Here is a 26,550-nt window from a genome sequence, read left to right as displayed (position 1 = left end):
ATGCTGCAGCTTTCAAACTGACTTGCACTGACAAGGGGAAAATGACTCCTGGACAGAATCTTCACCTCTCCCTTCCCTATCTGGAATGTTTCCTTCATCTATGAATCACGTGCTGTCTGATTATTGATCCAATAATGTCTACAAATTGTGACTAGGTTGTTGCTTGGATAAGGACACTGCTGAATGAATAAGCTTTTACAATGGGTGAGATGTAACCCCTTTTCATAACCTGCACCATTAAATATTGGCACATGGTCACAACTGCTGTCCAAACACAACACAAAGTGTCCACTTATATACACATTACAGCAATTCATACAAATTAAATTCAAATTGTAAATATGCTCTAAACTGTCTGACCATGTTTGCCATAATGTGTTGTTTTTTTTAATGCATTTTAATTAATATGTTAAATCAGCAGTTCTCAACTTTAGCGAGAGTCCAGTAAATTCTTCCAAAGCCTTCTGTGACCCAAAAGTAAAAAAAAAAAAAAAAAAATTAACACTCAAATGATAAAATTATGGAAATGCAAAGTATGTATATAAAATGTATTAAATAAGGGAGTAATCAATTATTGAAATAGGAGTTACTGTAATTTAAATAGAAACTTTAAGGGCTTGTTCACCAGACCAGATCTAGATGCGTTTCTGCGAAAGCATGTATTCACATTTTTTATGTGTTTTGATGCTTATCTTCTCAATTGGTTTTGCTTGGGTTTTTTGTGTGTTCCAGTGCGTTCTGGTGCTTGTGTTTTTGTGCGTTCCCCTGAGAGAAAATGCAGCACACTGTATCTTTTTTAAAGGCTGTAGAACCAGCGCAATTGTGTGAACGAGCCTCTTTTAAAACCATTGGAATTGCTGTGTATGCATTTTTGGTGCAGGAGATGGTGTAAACTGGCCCTTAAAGGGGTTCTAAACCCTCCCGTTTTTTTGCCTATATCTACTGCTATTGAGCAGTAGATATAGGCAAACAGTTAAAAAAAACAAAAACGCTTTAACAGCGGTTTAAACTTACGTTGTTTTCGCTGCAGAGATGCAAGGTAAGTCTATGGACGCGTGCACCCGCATGCAGACACCATGGGATCAGAAGTGCCAGCAAGCAGAGAGGAGTCAGCGCTGGATCGGAGAGCCACCGCACCGCTGGACGGACAGATGAAAACATCAGGAAAGAAGAAGAAGATTGGATTAAGAGACATTATTTAAGGTAAGTGCTGACATTAACATTGGGGGGAGGGGAAAAAATGTATCCTTTAATGTAACTTTAAGCTTTATTTTTCCTCATTCTTGCAGTCTTTTTCTCCTTTTCTCTCTCTTCCTCCCTCATCTTCCCTCTCATTCTCCCTTTCCTTCTGACACTGAAGAATATATGAGAGCTATATTAATGTAAAATAAATAATATAATATAAATGATAATAATAAAAAAGTGTGTGACTGTGGTAGGATATTAGAGTGTAAACTCCTCTGTTGCAGAAACTGACGTAAAAGGCTCAGTGTTCTATTCAGCTCTGCAGAATATGTAAATGCTATAAATAAAGTTTTTTGATAATAATAATAATTATTATTATGTGTGACTCTGTTGGGGCAATAGACTGATGTGACTGGTGCACTGTTCTCTGTACAGTACTGCAAACTATGTCAGAGCTATATAACTGTAACATATTAATAGCAGGTGACTGTGTTGAGATATTAAAGTGTAGGCTCCTCTGGTGCAAAGAATGAAATGAGTGGCTCAGTGTTATCTGTACAGCACTGTGGAATATGTCAGAGCTATATAAATGTAAATTATTAATAGTAGTGTGTGACTATAGCGGGACATTAGAGTGTAAGTTCATTTTATGCAGAGACTGATGTGACTGGCTAATTGTTCTCTGTTCAATACTGAAAAATATGTTAGAGCTATGTAACTGTATAATAATTCTAGCATATAAGCTTATATGGTGCAAAGAATGAAATGAGTGGCTTAGTGGTCTCTTTACGGCATTGAGAAATATAAAGCTAACATATTTAGAAAGCCTGACCAAATTGTATATTCCTCTACATTAATGTAACCACTTTTTTAGGATGGTAACTCTATTACAGTAGACATTATTGAAAATACTGTATTTGAAAGTTGACTTTGGGGAGTTCAATTAGTGGCATCACAAGGGGGGTGTAGGGGTTGTGTAGGGTCGGATTTACTTGTCAGTAGCCTGTAGGTAGAGAGAATCCGAAGCGCCCCCGTACTGTAAAAAAAAAGAAAAATGTCTGGAGGACAACAAATTCCAATACACACTGTAGGTGAACCTCCAGTGTCTCAAAGAAAGTAAATGCAATATTCACTATATATGGACCTTCTACCTTTTAGAATCAGTTCCTCAGTGTCTTTGTCGAAGCACTACCAGTGGCATTTCCTCCAGAGACCAGATAGGGTGCAGTTGAAGTGGCAGGTGCAGTGGCTGTCCAGGGCCAGACACGGGCAGGGTGAGGGGACATCCTGGTGCTGGCATTCCTGGTGTGAAATCAGCGAGTCTCCTACCCTGAGGATCAGACAGACCCCTCTGGGCAGCATCTCTCCACCTCCACAGGCAGTTCAGGTCTGAAATTGTCCCCCTCAGAGGGGCAGGTGGTGGCATGGGGTGTACGTGCCCCTCAGTTTCCTGCAGTGATCCCTGTGCATCCGAGTATCCGTCTCACACTGATTGGTGCTGAGTGCCACCGTCAGATTTGCCGCCACTCACTGTGATTGGAGAGAAATGAGAGGCCCTAGGGAGGAGTCATTCCAGAGCCTCGAGACTGCTGCTGAAAGATGGATGTGCTGTATACCCAGGAGACAAGCTGTGTGCATCCATCTGTCTGATCGCAGCCCTGTAAGGCCTGCAACAATATACTAAAGGAACCACTGAAATACTATAGTAGGGGTGCAAGGAGCAAAGCAGGGGATAACGCCAAACAGGGATACCAGCTGGTAGAGGGAAGCCAAAAGGCACAGGGATCCAATAGCAAGCGCAGGGAATAGGATCCCAGAGGTAGTCAGAGACACAAGGCATAAGACTTGTTGCTCGCACCAAGAGCAACAAGTGAGGAAGTCCTAAATAGGGGAGAAGGAGAGCAGATTGGCTGCAGCCTTGTGAGACACCATAGGCTGACAGCCCAGAAACAGGGAGCAAAGCGAAAATCCGGCACGGATTTCCGGATATTGTGACAACTATGACTGCTTGAAAAATTAACTTTTTAAACCATTTTTAAACCATTAAACCTTTTTAAACCATTTTTAATTAGTAGGCTGCTCCGAACGTAGGAACAGCTAATAATAACCTTAGAGACTGATCCTGACTTTAGTCAGATTCAGATCTCACTAAAAGCTCTTTGATCGTGCCTAGACGATCAGAACTGATACATTTCACTCAAAAGATATACATTGTATCTTTTTAGTGAAATGTATCTAAACATCGGGCTCTCAAAACAAATAGCAGAGAGGTGAGTCACTGCTACCTCTCTGCTATTTTCAGCTGTCAAATACGGGATCGCAAATTGTGGTCCTGTATTTGCATGTAAGGGCTTCATTCTTTCATTAATGAAAGGAAGAAGCTTTTACAAAAAGCTTAATTATTTCATTAATGAATGCCTCAATACTGAGGCATTCATTAATGACTGGTAACTGCTGAGAATCATCTGTTACCAGCATTACAAAGCCTGATATAACTCATCACATACAGTGTACATGGCCAGTCATATAGGCACAAAGTCCCAGGATGTACACTTTACGTCTCCTGTCATGAAGGGGTTAAGGTATTACTAAAGCATGTTATTTAAAGTATTTATTTTTAATGTTTCCCTTAAGATGCATTAAAAGGCCCTCTTCCGCGCTGAATTTTTTGTATTGGTACATGTTCCCATGGTGTGCCCAGCTACGCATGACATTTATTTAACCAAAGCTTGCAAACTGGCCAGGAAAAAGGATAGAAAAAAACAAGATACAACTCTCATTGACTTCAGTGGGGTTCTGCTCTACGTTCTATGTTAGAAAACGTTCTCCTGGGTTCAGCAAACCGAACTTTACCTGTTTTGAGTGAGTGTTGTCACCCTAGGATACGAAATGTATAACTGGCTTGATCCCCAAGTCAAAATAGAGGGAAAAAAGTAGGAAAAATGAAAACCAATTAAGCCACCACATCTAAAGACTGGTAAGGTACAATATATAACATTTTTGTTTTTGGGTTTAGATACACTTAAAACTAGTTTTGAACAGACACACTGGAGAATTTTCTGGCTTACCATGCTGGCATCTTGTATCTATTATTGGCAGAACTTCCACTTTTAAAGCATAACAACTCTTAAACAATCTAGGGCCAATTGCTACCCCCCTGGAGGCTTGAAAATTGCTTCTTAGGACCTATGTAGAAAAGCCACACACATGGCAGTGTGTCATGGCAGCTAGCTCACTAAGGAAAACTACAAAACGGCATAAGAGAATTGCCCAGTATTAAGTGTGGGATATGATGGAGACCTTCCTAAACACCAATCTTTCTAGATTTCTGAGATAAAAAGTTCAGGGGCTATTGTGACACCCTCCAAATTGTTTGACAATTGTACCTACTCATGGTGCTTTTACAAAAGTTAGATTTCTGATTGATTAGTAGCACACTTTTTATAAGGCTGAAGAAGCATTCCCAATTACTTTGTTACCATCTTATTTTTTTAAGGCTGAATTGAAATAAATGATGCTTGGTCCTCCTCAAAAGCAATAATCTTTTGTGCTTGCTGTTGCCTATCCTGGTGCTGCCCAATCTCCTGTTTAAATGTTCGTTTCCTGAGCAATGATTAGTGACACAATATTTATAAGAATTACAAAGTATAAAGAAACATAGATACTGATAAACTCTGGTTCAAATATTTTTCTTCCATTTCATTTAAGTGTTGGATGCAAGATGCCTCTTATATATTATCAGATGGGACAGTGGCACAGACATCAAAACTTCAACTGGAAATAAAAAACATTTTAAATCGAATAGATCAGACAATCCCTAAAAATAATATTACAATCAAAGCAAAAGCAACCAGTGCTAAAGACAGCAATGTTTTCCTAAGAAATCCAAAGAGCAGCTATTGTGTTGGAGATCATTTAATCGTAGAAGTTGAAATGTTTGATTACCAAAGAAATCAGAAGACATATGGAGGGGACTTTTTAAGAGCAAGAATGTTTACATCAGAGCTTGGAGCAGCATCTTCTGGTAAAATTGAGGACTTTTATAATGGGACTTATCATGTCCATTTTACTTTGTTCTGGGAAGGTAAAGTAAATATCTCTATATTTCTAATGCATCCTAGTGAAGGATCATCAGCTCTTTGGAACTTCAGAAACAAATGGCATGGATATGTAGACCATATGGGTAAATATACCAAACATCAAGAAGTACAAGAGGTAGAATGTGGATTTGAACGCATGAAAACGCAAGAGCTTTGTGAATATAAAGACGAGCGAGATGAAGAATATTTTTACTGTGTCAAACCTCAGAATTTTAGCTGTGAATCGCTTACACATGTGAAGAGCTGGAGAAGGTATGAGAAGACATTTTTCACTGAGTTCGAGTATAGTTTGTTTAACAAGTAAGTCAATTATGCATTCATACTGGTTTATGTTCAGCTAATTGTTTTTATTATTGGATAGCGTAGGGAAGGATTAAAACCCTGTCAAGTTTTTATTGCTTTTAAAGAATGAAAGAAGGAGAATGTAAAGCCCTCAATATCAGTCTAGATGTAATTCTTTAGGTCACAACAAAAGATTACTTAAGAGTATATTACCCAATGCATTTTGGGGATTGTATGGAAGACCACCTTCATCAGGGCTAAAATGTAAAGTGAACAAAGTTTGTTTATATATATGTAGAAACTGCTAGTAATGTATGAATTCCATACAAAAGTATTTTATATTTAATATAATAATAATAATAATTATATATATTTATCATAACAGTTATGATTTTAACCCTAATGAAGGGATAATTCCACATAAGCCCCAAAACATGTTTGCTACTGTTGTGTTAAATATTTTATGACAAATAAAGCATCAAAGATGGACTGATATTCATTGTTTAGCTCCATTTCTTTGATTCAACACAAAGTGGATATCCTGAGAGACCCATCAAGGTTTTTTTGAGGCATCATAGAAGTATCTGAATACAATTCTTTTTAATTGATTTTTTTTCTTACCTATCTTGGAGTCCAGCACTTCACTACTCTAACTATTGAAGTTTTTATTGCAGCTTGCATTCCTGCTACATAGGTTTATCTTCTCTGCTCATTTTGACAACCATTTGTACTGAGACAGAAAGTAAAGGGAAATCATAGCAATGTTTTTTTCCAGTGAGATAACTGTCTAACAGGGGAAATCTCCTCAATTTATAGAGATTTCATTTTACTTTCTGTCATGTCTCGTGAACAGGAAAATGAAGTTCAATTTTCCCAATGTAACAGAGACACACAAAAAACTTACGGGGTTTTAACCCTTCCCTAATCCAAAACTAAAGAAACATTTTAGCTAGATATATAATTTAGGGAATATACCTAAATGCATAGGCAGTAACTCTTAGGATTCATCTTTTAAGTACTAAAAGTTGGCACAGTAATATAAGCTGAGCACTGGTTGGTTGTAACTGGTCACTGAGTTTGACATGCCGTGGCTTTGTGTACAAAGCACTCCAATTGCTTTTTTAAGTCTGCAGAAAAAAATGCCTTTAGAGCTCTTTCACATAGCCATTCATGGCTGTGCATACTTCCTGTTGCACAGCTAATAGAAAACACCTAGCTGAACCCGCCACAGAAATATGCTGATTTCAGTGGCATGTGGCCATGAAATGGTGTGTAAATGAGCCCTTAAAGGATTGTATTGTTCAGATATTACAGATACAGAGAGAGTCGGACATAAATGCTTAGATGGATAAGTAAGAATCCTTCACTACTATTTCCAATAGTGCACTTCTCTAAGCATTCTCAAGTGGCTACCAAAACAATTGGTTTTGAACAAAACCAATACCTTATGTGGAGTTGGCTATGTACATGGACATCCTAGCAGGATGTCCATGAACATAGAACATAGGGTTGTACACTATTAAAGTCTATCAGGGGCAAGCCTTGTCATTTTATCTGGCCTTATTAAAGGTAACAACAATAAAATGGGCATACAGCCTGGGTGGCCAAAAAAGGGAGGCCAGCCATTAATTATTTTTGAGAGTGCTTCAATATCTGAACAATATGTTAGTGAAGAAGATTTTTTTAGCAGGAGCTTCTGTTACAGTTCTACTGTATATATATATAAATATAAACATTATCACAAGGACACTGCGGGGATATCTCCAACAAGGACACAGATCGCATTAAAAACACTTTTTGTTCATTAGAGAAAGGCTAGAAACCCTAACACACTGGTACTGATGTCTGTGTCCCAGTTGCAGATTTGCCCTATTTCCCATCTGGTGATATCACTCTTATCAGAACAGGAAGTGAAGGTAACTCTTTGAACAGAGGCATACAACAATAAAAACCTGACAAATCTAACATAAAAATAGTGTTAATTTGTGTTAAACTTTAAAGCTGAAGTGTATAGTATGCATTTAATACTTTCCCTTGCCTTGACCCACTTCCCCATACCAATGAAGATTCAATTATAATTTTTTCAATTAAATAATTTCATAATGTGATTACTGTGTCTTTTTGCTGGTCTTTGTTCTTTTGTAAGAGTTTGGTGGGAGGGATCAGTATGTTCCTGTAAATGGCACAGCATTCTGCCTCAAAACCTTTTTCAAGAGCCCTCCCAAGCAGTTGGCTGGCTCATGATAGAACTTTATAAGAAATGTTAATGGCATCACTCTTTTTGCAGTGTGATAGACACATTTTCTTTAGCTGAAATATACATATGTCTTCCAATGATGTTCAGTGTTTCAGGAGTCCCAGAAGCCTAGTGATCACGTATAAATAAGAAAATATACAGTATTTTTCAAAGTATAGAATGCAAATTAGTGTAAATACAACTTTTTAATTCTTTTGTGGTTAATTGATCTAACATTTACTTTTGGTGTTGATTCAAAGGTCTAACATCAGAGTTGAAATTCCAAAAGACTTTGATGCTATCAATGTGTTATCCTGCAACAACAGTAAGTCTTTCTGTTGTAACGTGTTTTTATTTTGGTTGGTGTGATGGAAAGTTAATAAGCTTATCTTTCAGCCTTGACAGACGTCTTCAGTGAAACATATAGTAAATTTATAAAAATTGTACATTCTATACCTTAGTGATACTTCATATGATGTCTTATCTTTTCCCATCTCTGCAAAAGTAAAACTCAAATGTGTTTCATATGTGCCTTTTGCAAATCACAAGGAGAATGAGAAATCTCCAGTAGGGATAAGCAAACCAGGTTTGGTTTTGTTCACAGGCACTTTGGTGAATTCCAAAATTTTACATTGGTACATGTCCCTCATAGCAGTGATTAGCTTTGCATGCCCTTTTTCCAAAAAATGCCCATTAGCCTTGAAAAAGGCCAGAAAAAAAAAAAAAAAGCTAGTTTCTTCTATCAGATGTCAGTGTTCAGCGTAAAGTTTTGGATTCACCAAAGTGCCTGTGAACAAAACCAAACCCAGTTTGGTTATCCCTATTAAAATGTTTTTTTTCAAAATGTGGCTTAAAGGGAAACATTACAAATCCACAATTCCACTAATTAACATGCTTGGAAGATGCCTTAAAGCTGCATGTGGTGTTACAGAACAGTACAATGTAGTAGTTTAAAAATGCAAAAGAAACGGCAAGGAGTTGTTAACTGTACATGGTCATATATCATGATCAATGACATCACCCAGGATCCTCAAACAGAAATGTCCTGTCTGGATGGCAGAGCCTTCAAGCAATACTAGCAGGCACACCATGGCAGCAATAACGCCACCACTGCAGTGTTGTCACTTCAAATAAGTGTGGCCTAACAATGATTCCTTAATAGAAACCTCCCAGTCTCTGTATTCTCTGAACATCTGTATTTTGTGGCCCATAAAATAATCTATGCTGGTAATTTGTACAGTATTTTTCTCCTTTGCCACAAAGAGAATATAATCTATTTTTTTTTGTAATTAAAGATGCAGTCTGCCTGCTCTCAGCCTCTTGCCACCTATGAAAAAGAGTTTGATAGAAAAAAAGATGAAAAGTGTCTTTGCAGCAAATCTGTATATATACTTTTGTGTCAGAAAAATAACAGTCTAATTTAATATTTTTGGCTGAAATATGACTTCTCTCTGCAATTAAATCCTATTTAAATAGATGGAATTCTGTGCATTAAATGTAAAATTTGTATACAGTCTCTCCTAAAAATTACAGTATAATTGAATTTTTGTGGCTGAAATATGCCCACCCCTTCCTCCAAAATTGCCTTACATTAAAAAGGATGAGATTCTGTTTAGCAAATCCAGTACAATTTTTATCTAGGGGGTTATTCACTAAGCTGCCAAAGGGTTTAGCTGAATGTTTGGCCAACCCTTCGGCTCGCTTTGACTGCAGGAACCCTTCGGTTTAGCCACATCATAGGGCTACTGTATGCGCTATTTACAATAACCCGTACAGCAGCCAAAGGCAGCCGAATGCATATGCTTCACCTCGGCACAGCCAAAGCAGGGAGAACGGTCGAAGCCAACTAACTCCCCGCAAATTGTACAAGAAAGATTTAAAAAAGCGTGGGGTTCCCTGACAATTCATACCAGACCCTTTAGTAATGGGGGACCACTGATGTAAAAAAACAAACAAATGCGTGGAGTTCCCCACAAAAGTCATACCAGACATTTTAAGCCTGGTAGGAATTTTAAATTGATTTTAAAATAAGTGCGGTCCCCCTAAATTTCCAAACCAGACCCTTAATCCAAATAGTGACCTGGCAGGAAAGGGGGGAACGAGCAAACGCCCCCCTCCCTGCACCAATACCAGGTCACATGCTTTCATAAAGGGGGAACCAGATGCCACCCCCCTTGTGAAGGGGTATGCGTTACCCCTAATCATTCATCGTTAAGTAAAATGTAAATAAACAGACAACACCTTGAACAAAAAACAAAGTTTTTGACAATTCCCCCCAAAACAATCGTGTTTGAAGCTGGATTACATTGCTGGATAAAAATGATGACCATGGATTGCAGATTTTTTTGGGGGGTTGCAATAAAGGACTTTTTTGTTTCTGTTTTTTGTTCACTTAAAGGATTTTTTTCTAAGGTGTTATCTGTTTATTTACTTTTGACTTGACGCTTTGGTGAATGAGTAGGGGTAACAAGGAGACACACCTTTATGAAAGGCGGTACCCAGATGCAGATACCCCCCTGCCCGTAGACCCCCACAACCATGAGGCCAGGGTTGTGGGGAAGAGGCATGGAAAAGCACCCTTCCAATGCTGAGGGCATGTGGCCTGGTTTGGGGGGTGGGCGCTTGCTCATACCCCCTTTTCCTACCCTACCAGGCCAGTGCTTGGATTAAGGGTCTGACTTTTGGGGGGAACCCTATGCTTTTTTTTTTTTTTTACATCGGAGGTCCCTCCTAGCATTTCTTCCAGACCTATGATTTGGAAAGGGGGACCCCATAAAACTCTCATTAAAAAAAAAAAAACAGTAAAAGCAAAACAAAACTCTCTTTAATTTGGTACACTTAAAAAGAAAAAAAGGTTGTGAATACAAACTAAAATTAAAACACAAAAAAGAAAAGCAAAGAAAAACCCCCTAAAAAGGGGGAGCCACAGAAACAGAACTTGTTGCTGAACCACACAATTTTTTTTTAAAAGTAGCCTTAAGTTGGCCATACACCTAGATTTTCTGCAGATTTTTGTTATGGCCAGATGGAAAACATGCAACAGATTCCTCCATCTATGCTAAACTGTGTGGCTGGAAGAATCTCCCACTGGGCTAAGCTTCAGCATCTTGCTTGTCTGCCCTGCTGGCTGTCAAAATACCTAAACAATCTGATTGCATGCAGGCATTGTTCAGGTGTTTTGAGAGCCAGCGGGGCCGACTAACAAGATGCTGAAGCTTGGCCCTGCGGGAGATTCCTCCATCCACACAGTCTAGCATAGATGGAGAAATCTGTTGCACTTTTTCCATCTGACCATGGAAAATCTGCAGAAAATCTTTAGCTGTATGGCCAGCTTTACAAGAACTGTTTGACCTATTCAAATCACAGTTAATGGAGGTGGACTTACACTCCATACAAACTTCAATTTAAATCCAGCACCCTTTCCTAGTTTGTATACACTTTAAACATCTGGCTATTACTGTAGATGCTGCCTAGATAGATGGAATGGATGGTCATACACATAAGATGCTTGTTACATGTTGAATTATTTAATCTATAGTTGTCAACCCTCTGCTACAAAATTAAAAAGATATAAAATAAAGAAAATGAAGAAATTAAAGTGAACCCTGCCGCCCCTGCCATCTGGTTGCCATTCTTCATTGGGCGGAGGTTTGGGGGGGGGGGTGCATTGCAGAACCTGGCCTTGGGGCAGCAGAGAGAGTAAATCCAGCCCTGAGGACAGGAAATTTGTTAGGACTGCAGAACACTTCCCATCTTCTCTATAACATGGGGGAGTGTTCAGTACCAACACACTGCACAGAATACAGGAATAACACTAGATTTTTAGCAGGATCATCAGGTAATTTCTGTGTTTTCGAAGGCATTCTTAAAGTAATAGTAAAGCTTTAGTTTTTGTTTTTTTATCAGTGGGAGGATTTTTTTTTTGCAGATCTTTGTTTTTTTTTATTAAATTTCTGAATTCCTCGTTTTCTAGTGGGTCCCCGCATACTCTCTCCCCCCCACACCCTGCAGGGTGCCGCTAACAGCTAAGCACCCAACAGTTTGAATGACAGCAGAAGGAGCCTATGGCTCCTCTGCCCTCAGTATCCTCCCTTGCAACCAAGAAGTTTGAGACAGAGGATCGCTTTGAGGACTGGTGGCGGCGGTCACAAGTGGCGATGACAGGTAAGTGTGAGGGGGACGGGGGAGTCAAACAGGTACTGGGCATTTTTTACCTTAATGTAGAGAATGCATTAAGGTGAAACGCCCAGCCTTTAATACTACTTTAAGAGAATAAAGGGGCGCAAACAACTAAAGTTATTGAGTTTTTCATAACCTTAAAGTCCATTTCGATCTTTGTAAGTGATTAGCGTTTATTGTGGTAATAAAGATGTGCACTGATTTATGAAAATCTGTGCACAATGATTCCCATTGCAAGCTTTCTTCACTTTTTATCATGCTTGAATCCTATAATTTAAAAATTTTCTTGGATTTTTTCGGATTGTAAAACAGGCTGGAATACACTGCCTGGGGGGAGGGGGGATTACTGCCACTATGAATACTAATGCATGGGGGTGGAGAGCTCACTGAGAACTCAGTTGTAATCTACACTGATTGCTTGCACAGCACAGGGGCAGCCATTTCCATGAGGATATGAAGAGGAAACCTAACAAAAAAATTAATTAAGTTTCTGTGTTCATATATACCAACTGCATATGCCTGCTTCATGTACACTCGGTGTACATTGCTGCCATGTTTTTATAAAATAGCGCCGCAAAAGGTAGAAATAGGCTTTAAGGGTTCCAAAAGAGGAAGATGGGTATAATCCATAGTATGATCGGTAACCTGCAGTTTGTGTTTGTGTACTGTCTATATAAACATATTTGCATATCAGAATCATATTTTGTAGCACACCAAAAAATCCAATTTGTCATTTTCCCAGGCTCTACTGCTATGAAAGATAAATGCACAATTGGAATGAAGTTAGAATATCCCAGTGGATATGTCATGAATGATGTATGGTATCCAAAGGCATGCAGTATGCTGAAATATGACAATTTGGAAGAACTGGGCAAATGCATGGAAGGAAAGTTCATCTACCTGTTTGGTGATTCAACTCTAAAAATGTGGATATGGTATTTCCTGAAACACATAAAAAGTAAGTTTAAAACTATACAATAGTGCTATTTTTCCTTGATGGAACTGGTATAATAAAATTAGGTCAACCACTTGTGTGCCTCGAGTATGCAAGGTATGCCTTAAAAAACCTCTTCAGTGTGTACCTCATACACCTTGGTCCTCCTCCCATCTGCAGTTTCTGTACCAGGTAAAATCCCCAGGATGGGTTGACAGCCATGTCCCAGCATCATTTGATCTGTACATAACAGGTAAAATAAGTAATTTAAAAAAAAAATAAAAACACATAAAAAAAAACACAACACAGTTAACTTTTTTTCCCATCTTCTGCAGACTTTAAAAAAAAATACAATTTTTTTTCTTTTCTAATGTCATTTTGCTGCAACGAAATTTCGTCCAAAAACAAAATTTCGACCGGACTACCGCTACCAAATTTTGTCCGAATCCGAATTCCGAAACGAATTTCATTTCGGACCTGAATCCGAAAAAAGGAATAATGCAAAATCCGAATCAAGACGAAACTAAACAAATTTTAGTTTACTCCCAGGATCCCCAGGCACTTTGTTAACAAACAGAAGCCAGCTGCTGTGGCCCGTATGTGACAGATCCATGGCACTGTTTCTAAATGGTGCACCTGCAACTTCACATGCAGGTTTAGGGTTAATTAAAAAAACATCTTCACACTTTTTTTGGTATTCGAAAACTTACTGACAGGTTCAGTGAATGTGCAGGAAACCAAAACTTTGCCTGTTTTTCGTATTACTATTCATGAGTCAAACAACATTAACCCAATTTTAAGCCAGTGTTATGTAATCTCTTCAGCTACAAAGCAGAAGCAGGATTGGAGTTACTACTGTATGTGTCTTGTTATATTGTTCACCCCCAAAAAAATTAAAAGACCCTTGCAAAATTATATAAGATAAAATGTACCTCTCTCAATTCAAAAATTAAACCTTAAAATGATAATCCCCCAAATACCAACCCTAAAAAATTAAAGCCCAGAACTATAAAACTTTTCTAAAAAAAATAAAAACGTGAAAAAAAAAGAAAATAATTTTTAAATAGCCTATCTACTACACATAAGCTGACGGAAACTCTAACTTTTATAGGGAGGGGGCTGACACATTAGGAAACCCCCATTATCGGACCTTTTGGTTGCCATGGTGGTGAATGATCTCATTTGTTTGTCCTCTTCCAAACTGAGTAACCACATTTTGGGTCCAAATTCTGGTTGACTCAAACACCAAGCACATCCCTAGTAATGAGCTACTTTTTACCCTGAAGAGAAACTGAATTCAGGAATTTAAAAATGGCAAGAGGGCATAGGACTAGTCACCAATTTTGCCTGTTGGCTCCCTGCAACAAATTTTTCCCTATGACTTACAATTCCATGTTTTGTACCATCTTGGAAATGGCAGGACTTTGCTTTTTCATGCCAGAGCCTCCAGCAAAGAGCGCAGTAAGTAGCACAATAGTGATATCACCAACTCTCACTCCAAATCTTCTAATACTATCTAAGTGCCTTAGCTTCACACTGCAGACATACAGCTATAAGGCTGAAGGAACTGGAATGCCTAGGAACTTTCACATAATAGGACGTGCACTGCAAATCTTAGGAGAAATTTAAGGCAAAGGGAAGATTTTAAGGTCACTGCCTAGGTACAGTTAATACTTGTAGATGTTCCCTATAAATAACAAATCTGAATTTGGGTCCACTTTTAGAATATGACCTATAAGTAGTGATTGCTGGTTGTGTAATGTTCATAAGGCTGTATTGTTTCTGGAAACATAACCTAACAAAAGTTTTATTTACAGTTAAATGTTATGATACAAACCTACAGTATATATTAATACATATACAGGGAACACATTTTATAAATTACAAAATATTTAAATTAAAAATAGACTTAAAACATATAGATATACATTCAGATAAAAAATAATAATTTGGGGGGGCTAACATAATGGTATTCAGCATAATACATTTATAATTCCCATAGAGAATCAGGGGTCTATTCACTAAGCTGCCATAGGCAGCCGAGTGAATGACCGACCTGAAGTGAAGTGAGCCGAACACTGTTCGGCTAGTCACTTCAGGCTGGTACGGCTGATTTCAGCCGTACATCGGCTGAAATCATCCGTATATCGGCTTGCTTCGCATGGCTTCGGGTTGGCCGAACATGCTGAGCCGAAGTGCAAAAGGAGTTTGACTCAGCCGATCCAACCTCCGGCAGGCTACTCACTGCTGTTTGGCCTATTCTTATAGATGCCGAACAGCAGTGAGTGAATAGCTGAATGCCGCTGAGCGGCATTCGGCTCAGCTGTTCTGCTCGGTCCCACAGAGGGACCGAGCAGAACAGAAAAATAGTTAAAAAAGTTAAAAGAAAGTAAATAGAAGATGATTGTGCGGAGCTAGCAGTGACAGCCAGCTCCGCCCAATAGTTTCCTATTGTCCGGCGGCTCTCCTGCCGTCAAAAAAACACGAAAATAAACAACTCTCCCGGGCGCTCTGGGAGCCTCCCGCTCCCGGCCGCCCAGGAGAGAAACACTGCTGTTTCTTTTTTTTCTCTTTATTCTGACACGGAGCGATGTCAGAATAGAAAAAATAAATATATATATTTTTTTCTACTGAACCGAAGGGGTCCTGGGGCCGAAGCTAGCCGAAGGATCGGCCAAAGCTACGGCTAGATCCTTCGGGAGCTTCGTGAATAGACCCCTCCAATGTTTTTTGCAGATTTTATCCACTTCTTTCAGACCATTACAAAGAAATACTTGCTCAAAGCTTCACTGTTCTGTATATTTGTCTGAGACAATAGATATAAATATAGTATCTTATTACAAAACATGGATCAATTTTAATGAACATATGCTTGCTACATATATACTTATATATTACTTATATTATATGTGTTGAAGTGCTATATTGCTATTCAGGAATCTGGGAGACCTTTAGATTAAAAAGTAAAAAATCAGTGTGACTTAAAAAAGCAGACGTTTCAGAGTCTAACTAGGCAACTTTAAATGTTATATTTCTTTTTTTTATGGTCATCATTTAGGCTCTTTGAAAAGTTAATATAAGACATAGAGAGGAAACCTATTTTTTCTAATTTGAATACTGTCAATTCACATTATTTATTTTTTTTATTTTAGCATTGATACGGTTCCAGCTTTATGAAGACAATTGGGCAAGTCAGATTTTAGGTCTGGACCTGAAAAGGAATATGAAGATAACATGGAAAAGGCACACCTTTCCATTTATTAGTGGCTCATATCAGTCCTGGAAGGAGGAGCGCACTATTGCACGAGAAATTGACCTAATTGGAGGTGATCAGCGTACTGTGATTGCACTAAATATAGGGGTACATTTTAGATCATACCCTATATATTACTTTATTAGACGGCTCCTTAATATACGATGTTCTATTGAACGCCTCTTTCTTAGAAGTCCACAAACCAAAGTTATTATTAAGACTGAGAATACAAGCGCAATGAAAGAAAACTTTGAAACCATGAGTGATTTTCATGCTTCTGTTCATTATTCCATAATGGAAAAAATGTTTACTGACCTCAATGTTGGTTTTGTCAATGGATGGGATATAACCAATGCATTTGACTCAAATGAAATTCACCCTCCAGAAACAATAATTAGGAATGAAGTTAAAATGTTCATGACCTACATTTGTTAGCCAACTATAGGAATACATTATGACATTCACATTACATTCACTTAAACCTGTTGTACATAGCTGATGATCACAGATTTAACAAAGCCTTCTTAGAATGAAGGGAGCTGAGAAACAAAAATTACATTTGAAAATGTGTAATGGGTATGCTACACATACTTGCTTAAGTCTTGTCTAGCAGCTTGTTTGTAATTTCTCCATCCACACAGAACATGATTTCCATAGGAAACACATTTGCGTTGATTTACTAAATCAGTTGAGAATCTTCACACAATAAATTATGTGAATATTTACTTCAGGCATCCAATCATGTGGGCAGCACAGTGGCGTAGTGGTTAGCGCTTCTGCCTTTGCAGCCCTGGTTCCCCCGTTCAAATCCCAGCCATTTGCAAAGAGTGTACATGTTCTGCCTGTGTTTGCGTGGGTTTCCTCTGGGTACTCTGGTTTCCTCCCACACTCCAAAAACATGCCGGTAGGTTAATTGGCTCCTCTCTAAGTTGGCCCTTGTATGTGAGATAGGAACCTTGGATTGTAAGCTCCTTAAGGGCAGGGACTGATGTGAATGTGCAACTATGTAAAGTGCTGCATAAATTGTCGGCGCTATATAAATACCTGAAATAAATAAAATGTGGAGATGAACTAGGTAAAGAGGAATTTTGGTTTTTGTATGCTTGGATAAATGAAATTAATATTCATACAATGTTTATTGAAGATTCTCTGCTCCTTTCGTAAATCATCCTCATAAAGTTCTGAAGGGAGGGGGAGTAGAGAAAGTAAATTAACTGTGCTTTAGTTGTTATAGCAAAAAAAGTGGTCTCTCTATAGTGGTCAACTTACAGAGGTACTAAAGTTCGGACCCAAACATGTCTGGAGGTCCACACAATAGCTTAGTTTTTGTAAACTTGCTATTACTATTTATTAAAATGCTAGCAATAAAGTATTTAAAGTTTTCTACCTTTTATTTTGGGCAAACAGATTTTCTTCTAAAATTTATGATTTTTAAGAAGTTCTGAACTCCTTCCTTAATTGGCTATATGACACAATGACAAAGATCAAGAGTTGCTTTTCTCCCTTTTCAACATTCTCTCCTCCAGTTCCTTTCCTGATTGGCTGTGTGACAAACTGATAAAGTGATTTAGATTTGATTTAGAGGAGCACTTTCACTTTGTGAAATTACATCATGATGAGTCCTAGGAAAAAAATATTTGCTTGTGCAGATTGTTAGTGCAACATGAAAATCAAGTTGGGTGTACACAGACATACATGAGCATGAATGCAACACATTTACAGATTTTCAAACATTAAAATCATGAATAACATTGTGTTCACTTAAAAGAGCACTTGACAACTCACACAGTAAAATGAAATGTCATCCAAACCATCTTCTTTGAACTGAAGACATATCTCTTGAAGATTAATGTAAGGATGGGTTATTTATTTTATTGATTTATTTATCATTTTCTAAACTTAACCAACCAGATCTGGTCTTGTGAGTCCTAGTTTAGCCCTCCTCTGCACCAACAGATAACAGCTGCCAGAAGATCACTATTATAAGTTATCAAATCTGATCCAACCAGATGACCTCATTGCATGTCCCCTTTAAACATAATGCCAAAACATTGTGTTCTATTGTGCTGCAACTGAGCTCTATATAGCAGGTTAACAAGCCCTGGAAATTATTAGATCTTGTGGTTTGTGCTGGAAAATAACAGTCAGCAGTTCCAACAACAAAGTCCACTGGTGCTGGTAGGGCTCAATGTGTGGCCCATTGTGCTATAGACCTTAACTGAGGTCTGACCAGAATAATAAATCTATTGGCAGGTAAAGTAGTAAAATATGCATCTGTAGCACCCCCTTACTCCCTAAAGACAATAAAGGACCCCCAGAGGTCAGGAAGGCTGATATTTCACCTCATTGTAGAGTCTTTGATGCATAGTAAAGTTGTGAACAGATGTCAGTCAATTTAGAATCAAATCTTAGAGTTCATTTGCCACCCTAAACTCGGGGAAAGAGGGTCAGGGCACAGGACACCCCTAGGGACATGGAAGACTCTAGTAAAACATACAGGTAACAGCACCTTTAAGCCAAATCAGCATCCAAAGATTATAGACACTTGGCTGTGATAACCAATGCAGCTTTCTCTAAGGTGAGACACCAGTTTTCTGTAAGATCCAACCCACCTCTGGCTTAACAGGCACCTCCAGCTAGAGTCCTTCCTTGGTGAATGTTCCTAGGATCAAACTCCACTCCTCTTGGGAAGATCCCTCCAGCAAGGCTGGGGCAGCTTAGGCCCCAGACCTAGGCCTTATTTCAATAGCACATGTTTGCTCTACCTAGACAGCAGGCCTAGAGATACAAGACTTCCACCCACACACAACCATCAATTCCGTTTAGGCTGACTACAGCCCTTAAAAGATAAATTTAAAGAGTCACTCCTGTTTAGAGGTGGGTGGCTGCACACTATGGGTGGAATTTATCAAAACTGGAGCAGACAGAATCTGGAGCAGTTGCCGATGGCAACCAATCAGCATCTATCTTCAGTTTGCTCAGATAAGATTTGAAAATGGGACAGAGAAGCTGATTGCTTGCAGTTCAAATCTGCTCCAGATTTTGTCTGCTCCAGTTTTGATAAATTCCCCCCTATGTGTTTCAACTGTGATTTTAGCTGTTTCCGTTTAAGAAGGGATAAGCAGAAAATGGCTTTGGAAATAACCTTATTATTTGTCTGGGTATGAGCTAAGAAGTCTTAAATGTTCAGGCATCATATTTATAAAACAAAACCTAAGAAATAGAATCTGTCTATAACAGTCAACTTTTACTTTTACATGCATTTATATTCGCAGGATTCAGAGTTGGATTTCCTCCAAGCTTTTAGGTATGTATTCCGGCAGTATATAGTATGGTGGCTTGGATGCATGGGAAATTGGAGTTGCTTGAGGTCTTTGATGACATTGTCAGAAATTTTAATAAGCATTGGGAAGTAACTGTAAAAAAATAAGTCAAAGCAACTGGACTTGCTGTATTTTTCATAAAGACTTTTCACTGGTCAACCAACCAGTTTAAAACAGACAGGGATGTGATGTTTTATGACCCCCACCACCCTCTAGACCACAAACTGGGAGTCATCAGGACTCTACACCACTGGGCAGACAAAATTCCCACCAGAACAGAGGCCAAGACAAAGGAATTCAAACACCTCAGGGGGGCCTTAAAACTTGCGGGTATCCAGACTGGACTTTTGTCAAAACAGAAAGAAGAGGAAAGAATGCCAAAAGTACCAGTGAGGGTAAAAAGCATGAAAAACGGAAGAATTTGGTCATTCCATATGTAGCTGGGGTGTCTGAGAAACTCAGAAAGGTTTTTAAAAAACATTACATCCCTGTCTGCTTTAAGCCCAGCAATAGACCGAGACATCTCTTGTCTGCCACATATAATGCTGTTTTAACACCTTTCTCTGGGCAGATTATTAACACCTAGCTCAAATTATGCAAATTCAATTAACACCTGGTTGTGACTAACATATTATGTGATTTGGAACAACATTCACCATATTTATTCCCAGATAATTTTTGTACAAGTCATTCTTAATTGAGAAAGCTGGTTGGATGACCAGTGAAATGTCTTCAAGAAAAATACAGCAAGTCCAGTTGCCTTGACTTATTTTTTACAGATATACCATGACCTGGATAAATGAGAACCTTCACAGTCATTAACACGCAGCCTTGCTGGATAGAACATAGCATATTTCATTTGCATTTTATGGAGCATGTTCGGCCGCCCCGAAGCCACGTGAAGCCACCCGATGTACTGCTGATTTCAGACGATATACGGGTGAAATCAGCCGTACCAGGCTTCTCTTGTGGCAGCCTGAAGTGAATAGCCGAACAGCGTTCGGCTCACTTCACTTCAGGTCGGTCTTTCACTCGGCTGCCTTACGGCAGCTTAGTGAATAGACCTCTATGTTGAACACAGATGGGATCAGTAGTTTCCTTATGCTCTATCTATTCACATGGACAAGTTTGCAGTTAACCAATCAATCATTGAGTGGTTCTTCCTGCATCTGTGTAGGGTGGAGTTTTTTTTAACACATGTAAGTGAGGTACTGGTTTGTATCAGCCACCTCTATGAATAAGCCTATGGGGGAAACGCATAAGAGGTTCTGGATAGTTGGGGGTTTGCGGTACTAGTGTTGATCAGTTCATACACTTTTTTAATAATTTGCTGTAAGTTTTAATAAAAGCCTGAAGTATTGGAACTCTTTGGAGTGCGGTCTGTTTGGATATCACTATGTTCTAAGGTTAAAATGCACCCATTTGACCAGCACTCGGGGAGTCCTTGTGGGGGCCGAGGAATTGGAGCAGAGAGATCTTTCTTTGCTCTAAGCTTCATCCTGGTACTGGAACTTTTTAAGTCTAGCGGTAACTTTGAAGGTCCGTTTTGGTGAAGACATGTCAGGTGAATGGGTAACTGGCAGTAGGAGAGTCCAGGGGGTACAGGTAAAAAGGCTGATATTGCTGCAGGAAACCCAGCAGGATGATGTGCAGGATACGAGCAGAGCTCTCACAAGGTGCATCTTACTGCATGCCATACCAAGCCACTCCCCCTAGGATAATCAATTTTATCATGCTTTCCCACACTTCCATTATTATTCCATTATTATTGTGTCCACTGGCACCAATGCTGGGGTTTATCATTGCACCCAATGACATCAATGCTAGGGGTTATTATTGCATCTAGTGACACCAGTGTTAGGGGTTATTATTGCGTCCAATGACACCAATGCTTGGGGGGGGGGGCGCAGTTTGACATATTCTCCCTAGGCACCAGATTACTTTGTCCCTGCACTGGAAGGAGGAGCAGTGGGTGGGAGCCGGAAGAAGAAGAGGTGCCCTCAGCATTGTTGGATGCCGCTGCCACCACCAGGATTTCCTGGAGAACTGGAGACTAGTCATTCCACCAGAGGGATAAGTGTTTGTATGTATGTATGTATGTATGTATGTGTGTATGCATTCAGTGTCACTGAAATGGTTGGTGTGTGCACATGGCTCCCACCTATCCACCATTCCACTGGCAGTGCCTCTATGTGGCAGCCAGGTGCACTGTCAGTGCCACTGGAATGGTGGATAGGTGGGAGCCAGATGCATACACCTTTCCAGAGATACTCACACCTATCTGCCATTCCAGTGACACTTACAGTGCCTATAAGTGGCAGTGTTAGTATCGCTGAGATAGTGTGAGCACCTAGCTTTTACTTGTCCACCATTCCAGTGACAATGACAATGCACCTGGCTTCCACCTCCAGGCACTGTTAATGTCATTGGAATGATGGCTTAGTGGGAGCCAGGTGTACTGTCAGTGTCACTGGGATGGTGTACACACATTGTACCTGGATCTCACCTATCTACCATTCTGTAGACTCCGGACCTATAGAAAAGAACAATTTGGACACACCGCCATAGCGCCACCCACCATCCACCCACATCTACTGACCCAAGTCAGTAGAAGGAGAAAATCGGAGGGGTTAAGCAAGCCGAAAAGTGAACTCCAACCAAGAAAACGGAGAAGCCCGTAAATAGGATAACTATAATACTCACTCCAGATTAAAACAGAGAGAGCTGGTAAAAATGATCCAGACACTCCAGGTAGAAGTGTTTTGTTCAAACCTCTCATGAAAATGGGCCGTTGGCTCCTCTACGCATTGTGTCAGTTCAATAAACTATAAGGAAAAATGTGGAAGACCCTTTTTGTTTGCTGAGACCGATAATGGGATTAGAGAAAGAAGGACAATTTCTGGCCATAGACTTCTTTGGAGGCTGGTGACCAGGTCATAAATATCAAAGATCTGTGACCGGAAGGCAGATACCATGGGGCATGTCCACTAAATGTGCAACATAGTTCCCCTGTTTACGCCACATGGCCAACAGCATTTGGAGGAGTCTGGTAATATACCCTGGGGAATAGCATTCCATCTGTAACAGTGTGTCAACCTTTTAAAGTTCTCTTGAGCTACTGTGGCAATACTCAGTTTATGACTCAATGTGAACATTTTTGACAGTTGTCGGGGGTGAAACTACATTGCAGGTCCCTTTCCTAAGCCAAGAAATAATAAGGAGATGGGGATCCCACGTGATCTAATATTATTATTATCATTATTATTATACAGGATTTATATAGCGCCAACAGTTTGCACAGCGTATTACAATATAAGGAAGACATTACAATTACAATACAATTCAAGACAAGATAGTAAGGAGGGCCCTGCCCCTGAGGGCTTACAATCTAAAAGGGAGGGGCAAGTGATACATGAGGAGGTAGCTGTGTGGGGATGAATTGTTTGAGAAAGTGATAATTCAGTGGTTAAGTTGAGGTCGGATAAGCTTCCCTGAAGAGATGAGTCTTAAGGGATCGCTTAAAGGTAGTAAGAGATAGACGGATAGGTTGGGGTAAAGAGTTCCACAGAATGGGGCGACTCTAGAGAAGTCCTGGAGGCGAGCATGGGAGGAGTTGATAAGGGAGCTAGAAAGCAGGAGGTCTTGGGAGGAGTGTAGGCGACGGTTAGGGTGATACTTAGAGACAAGGTTGGAGATTAAACCTGGGGCTAAGTTGTGAATGGCTTTGTAAGTGGTTGTTAATATTTAGAATTTTATCCTTTGGGGCTATTGGAAGCCAGTGTATGGATTGGCAGAGGGGGGTTGCAGATACTGAGCAGTTGGTTAGGTGGATAAGTCTGGCAGCAGCATTCATTATAGACTGAAGGGGGGGTAGCCTGTGTAGTGGAAGGCCAATGAGGAGGGAGTTACAATAGTCGGGACGAGAGATAACAAGTGAGTGGATGAGTAGTTTTGTAGTTTCATTGGTGAGGAAGGGGTGTATTTTGGAGATGTTACAAAGGTGAAGATGACAGGATTTGGATAGGGATTGGATGTGGGGAAGAAAGGTGAGGTCCAAGTCAAGGATGACACCTAGCACCCTGGCATGGGTGGAGGGTTGGATCTGTCATCAATCATCTAATAGAAAAGAACGTAAGTGAGAGATCACATGTGAGGGGCTTGAGATAGAAGACTGCTCAAAAGGGGCCTGCTCCCTAAAAACAGGGTGTGCAATTGAAAATAGTGTAACCAGTGACCTCGGCAAGGGCACAGACCATCCTTGGGGGGGGGGGCGCAGTTTGACATATTCTCCCTAGGCACCAGATTACTTTGTCCCTGCACTGGAAGGAGGAGCAGTGGGTGGGAGCCGGAAGAAGAAGAGGTGCCCTCAGCATTGTTGGATGCCGCTGCCACCACCAGGATTTCCTGGAGAACTGGAGACTAGTCATTCCACCAGAGGGATAAGTGTTTGTATGTATGTATGTATGTATGTATGTGTGTATGCATTCAGTGTCACTGAAATGGTTGGTGTGTGCACATGGCTCCCACCTATCCACCATTCCACTGGCAGTGCCTCTATGTGGCAGCCAGGTGCACTGTCAGTGCCACTGGAATGGTGGATAGGTGGGAGCCAGATGCATACACCTTTCCAGAGATACTCACACCTATCTGCCATTCCAGTGACACTTACAGTGCCTATAAGTGGCAGTGTTAGTATCGCTGAGATAGTGTGAGCACCTAGCTTTTACTTGTCCACCATTCCAGTGACAATGACAATGCACCTGGCTTCCACCTCCAGGCACTGTTAATGTCATTGGAATGATGGCTTAGTGGGAGCCAGGTGTACTGTCAGTGTCACTGGGATGGTGTACACACATTGTACCTGGATCTCACCTATCTACCATTCTGTAGACTCCGGACCTATAGAAAAGAACAATTTGGACACACCGCCATAGCGCCACCCACCATCCACCCACATCTACTGACCCAAGTCAGTAGAAGGAGAAAATCGGAGGGGTTAAGCAAGCCGAAAAGTGAACTCCAACCAAGAAAACGGAGAAGCCCGTAAATAGGATAACTATAATACTCACTCCAGATTAAAACAGAGAGAGCTGGTAAAAATGATCCAGACACTCCAGGTAGAAGTGTTTTGTTCAAACCTCTCATGAAAATGGGCCGTTGGCTCCTCTACGCATTGTGTCAGTTCAATAAACTATAAGGAAAAATGTGGAAGACCCTTTTTGTTTGCTGAGACCGATAATGGGATTAGAGAAAGAAGGACAATTTCTGGCCATAGACTTCTTTGGAGGCTGGTGACCAGGTCATAAATATCAAAGATCTGTGACCGGAAGGCAGATACCATGGGGCATGTCCACTAAATGTGCAACATAGTTCCCCTGTTTACGCCACATGGCCAACAGCATTTGGAGGAGTCTGGTAATATACCCTGGGGAATAGCATTCCATCTGTAACAGTGTGTCAACCTTTTAAAGTTCTCTTGAGCTACTGTGGCAATACTCAGTTTATGACTCAATGTGAACATTTTTGACAGTTGTCGGGGGTGAAACTACATTGCAGGTCCCTTTCCTAAGCCAAGAAATAATAAGGAGATGGGGATCCCACGTGATCTAATATTATTATTATCATTATTATTATACAGGATTTATATAGCGCCAACAGTTTGCACAGCGTATTACAATATAAGGAAGACATTACAATTACAATACAATTCAAGACAAGATAGTAAGGAGGGCCCTGCCCCTGAGGGCTTACAATCTAAAAGGGAGGGGCAAGTGATACATGAGGAGGTAGCTGTGTGGGGATGAATTGTTTGAGAAAGTGATAATTCAGTGGTTAAGTTGAGGTCGGATAAGCTTCCCTGAAGAGATGAGTCTTAAGGGATCGCTTAAAGGTAGTAAGAGATAGACGGATAGGTTGGGGTAAAGAGTTCCACAGAATGGGGCGACTCTAGAGAAGTCCTGGAGGCGAGCATGGGAGGAGTTGATAAGGGAGCTAGAAAGCAGGAGGTCTTGGGAGGAGTGTAGGCGACGGTTAGGGTGATACTTAGAGACAAGGTTGGAGATTAAACCTGGGGCTAAGTTGTGAATGGCTTTGTAAGTGGTTGTTAATATTTAGAATTTTATCCTTTGGGGCTATTGGAAGCCAGTGTATGGATTGGCAGAGGGGGGTTGCAGATACTGAGCAGTTGGTTAGGTGGATAAGTCTGGCAGCAGCATTCATTATAGACTGAAGGGGGGGTAGCCTGTGTAGTGGAAGGCCAATGAGGAGGGAGTTACAATAGTCGGGACGAGAGATAACAAGTGAGTGGATGAGTAGTTTTGTAGTTTCATTGGTGAGGAAGGGGTGTATTTTGGAGATGTTACAAAGGTGAAGATGACAGGATTTGGATAGGGATTGGATGTGGGGAAGAAAGGTGAGGTCCAAGTCAAGGATGACACCTAGCACCCTGGCATGGGTGGAGGGTTGGATCTGTCATCAATCATCTAATAGAAAAGAACGTAAGTGAGAGATCACATGTGAGGGGCTTGAGATAGAAGACTGCTCAAAAGGGGCCTGCTCCCTAAAAACAGGGTGTGCAATTGAAAATAGTGTAACCAGTGACCTCGGCAAGGGCACAGACCATCCTACAAATCCAAGACATCGCCTAAACAACCATCACAAAATACCTTCGCTATAGGTGAAAGACCCAGAGGAAATGCAGGATGGCCTAGAACCAGGGTCATAGGGCCAATGTCAGAGGAGATAAGAGATTTCTGAAGCATCAAATCTCAGAGGCAAAGAAATGAGGAGATGTAAAGAGTAAAGAACAAAACCAGTGGAAGGACAATCAAAAGGAAGAACACAGGGCAATACCAAAAGAGGGATCAGTCACTTGAAAAATCCAGTCAGATAAATGGGTCAACAGTGAATCCATAAAAAAAGTTTAATTACATTACAGTTTTAACAATTAGTAGGGTTAAACAGTTCAGAACAGTGGAAAACCAAAACAAGCAGGGTAACCTGGTGCACTGTGAAAAATGTCAAAGTACAGCTATGTAATGGGGTTTTTGCACGTATCA

General features: G+C 40.1%; 1 protein-coding gene across 1 annotated transcript; it reads left to right on the top strand.

Annotated features, from left to right (window-relative positions):
* The first annotated feature begins 4,897 nt into the window (after nucleotides 1-4,897).
* LOC108785190 (NXPE family member 2-like) lies at nucleotides 4,898-16,628 on the top strand. Its single transcript, XM_018554224.1, has 4 exons — nucleotides 4,898-5,585; nucleotides 8,064-8,128; nucleotides 12,725-12,940; nucleotides 16,069-16,628. Exons 1-4 carry the CDS (start codon nucleotides 4,900-4,902, stop codon nucleotides 16,602-16,604), a joined length of 1,503 nt encoding a protein of 500 aa, XP_018409726.1. The 5' UTR covers nucleotides 4,898-4,899; the 3' UTR covers nucleotides 16,605-16,628.
* Nucleotides 16,629-26,550: the final 9,922 nt, after the last annotated feature.

This window comes from Nanorana parkeri, unplaced genomic scaffold (genome assembly GCF_000935625.1).
Source record: "Nanorana parkeri isolate BGI_ZX_2015 unplaced genomic scaffold, ASM93562v1 scaffold147, whole genome shotgun sequence".
NCBI lineage: Eukaryota > Metazoa > Chordata > Amphibia > Anura > Dicroglossidae > Nanorana > Nanorana parkeri.
This window is presented reverse-complemented; position numbering and strand designations above follow the sequence as displayed.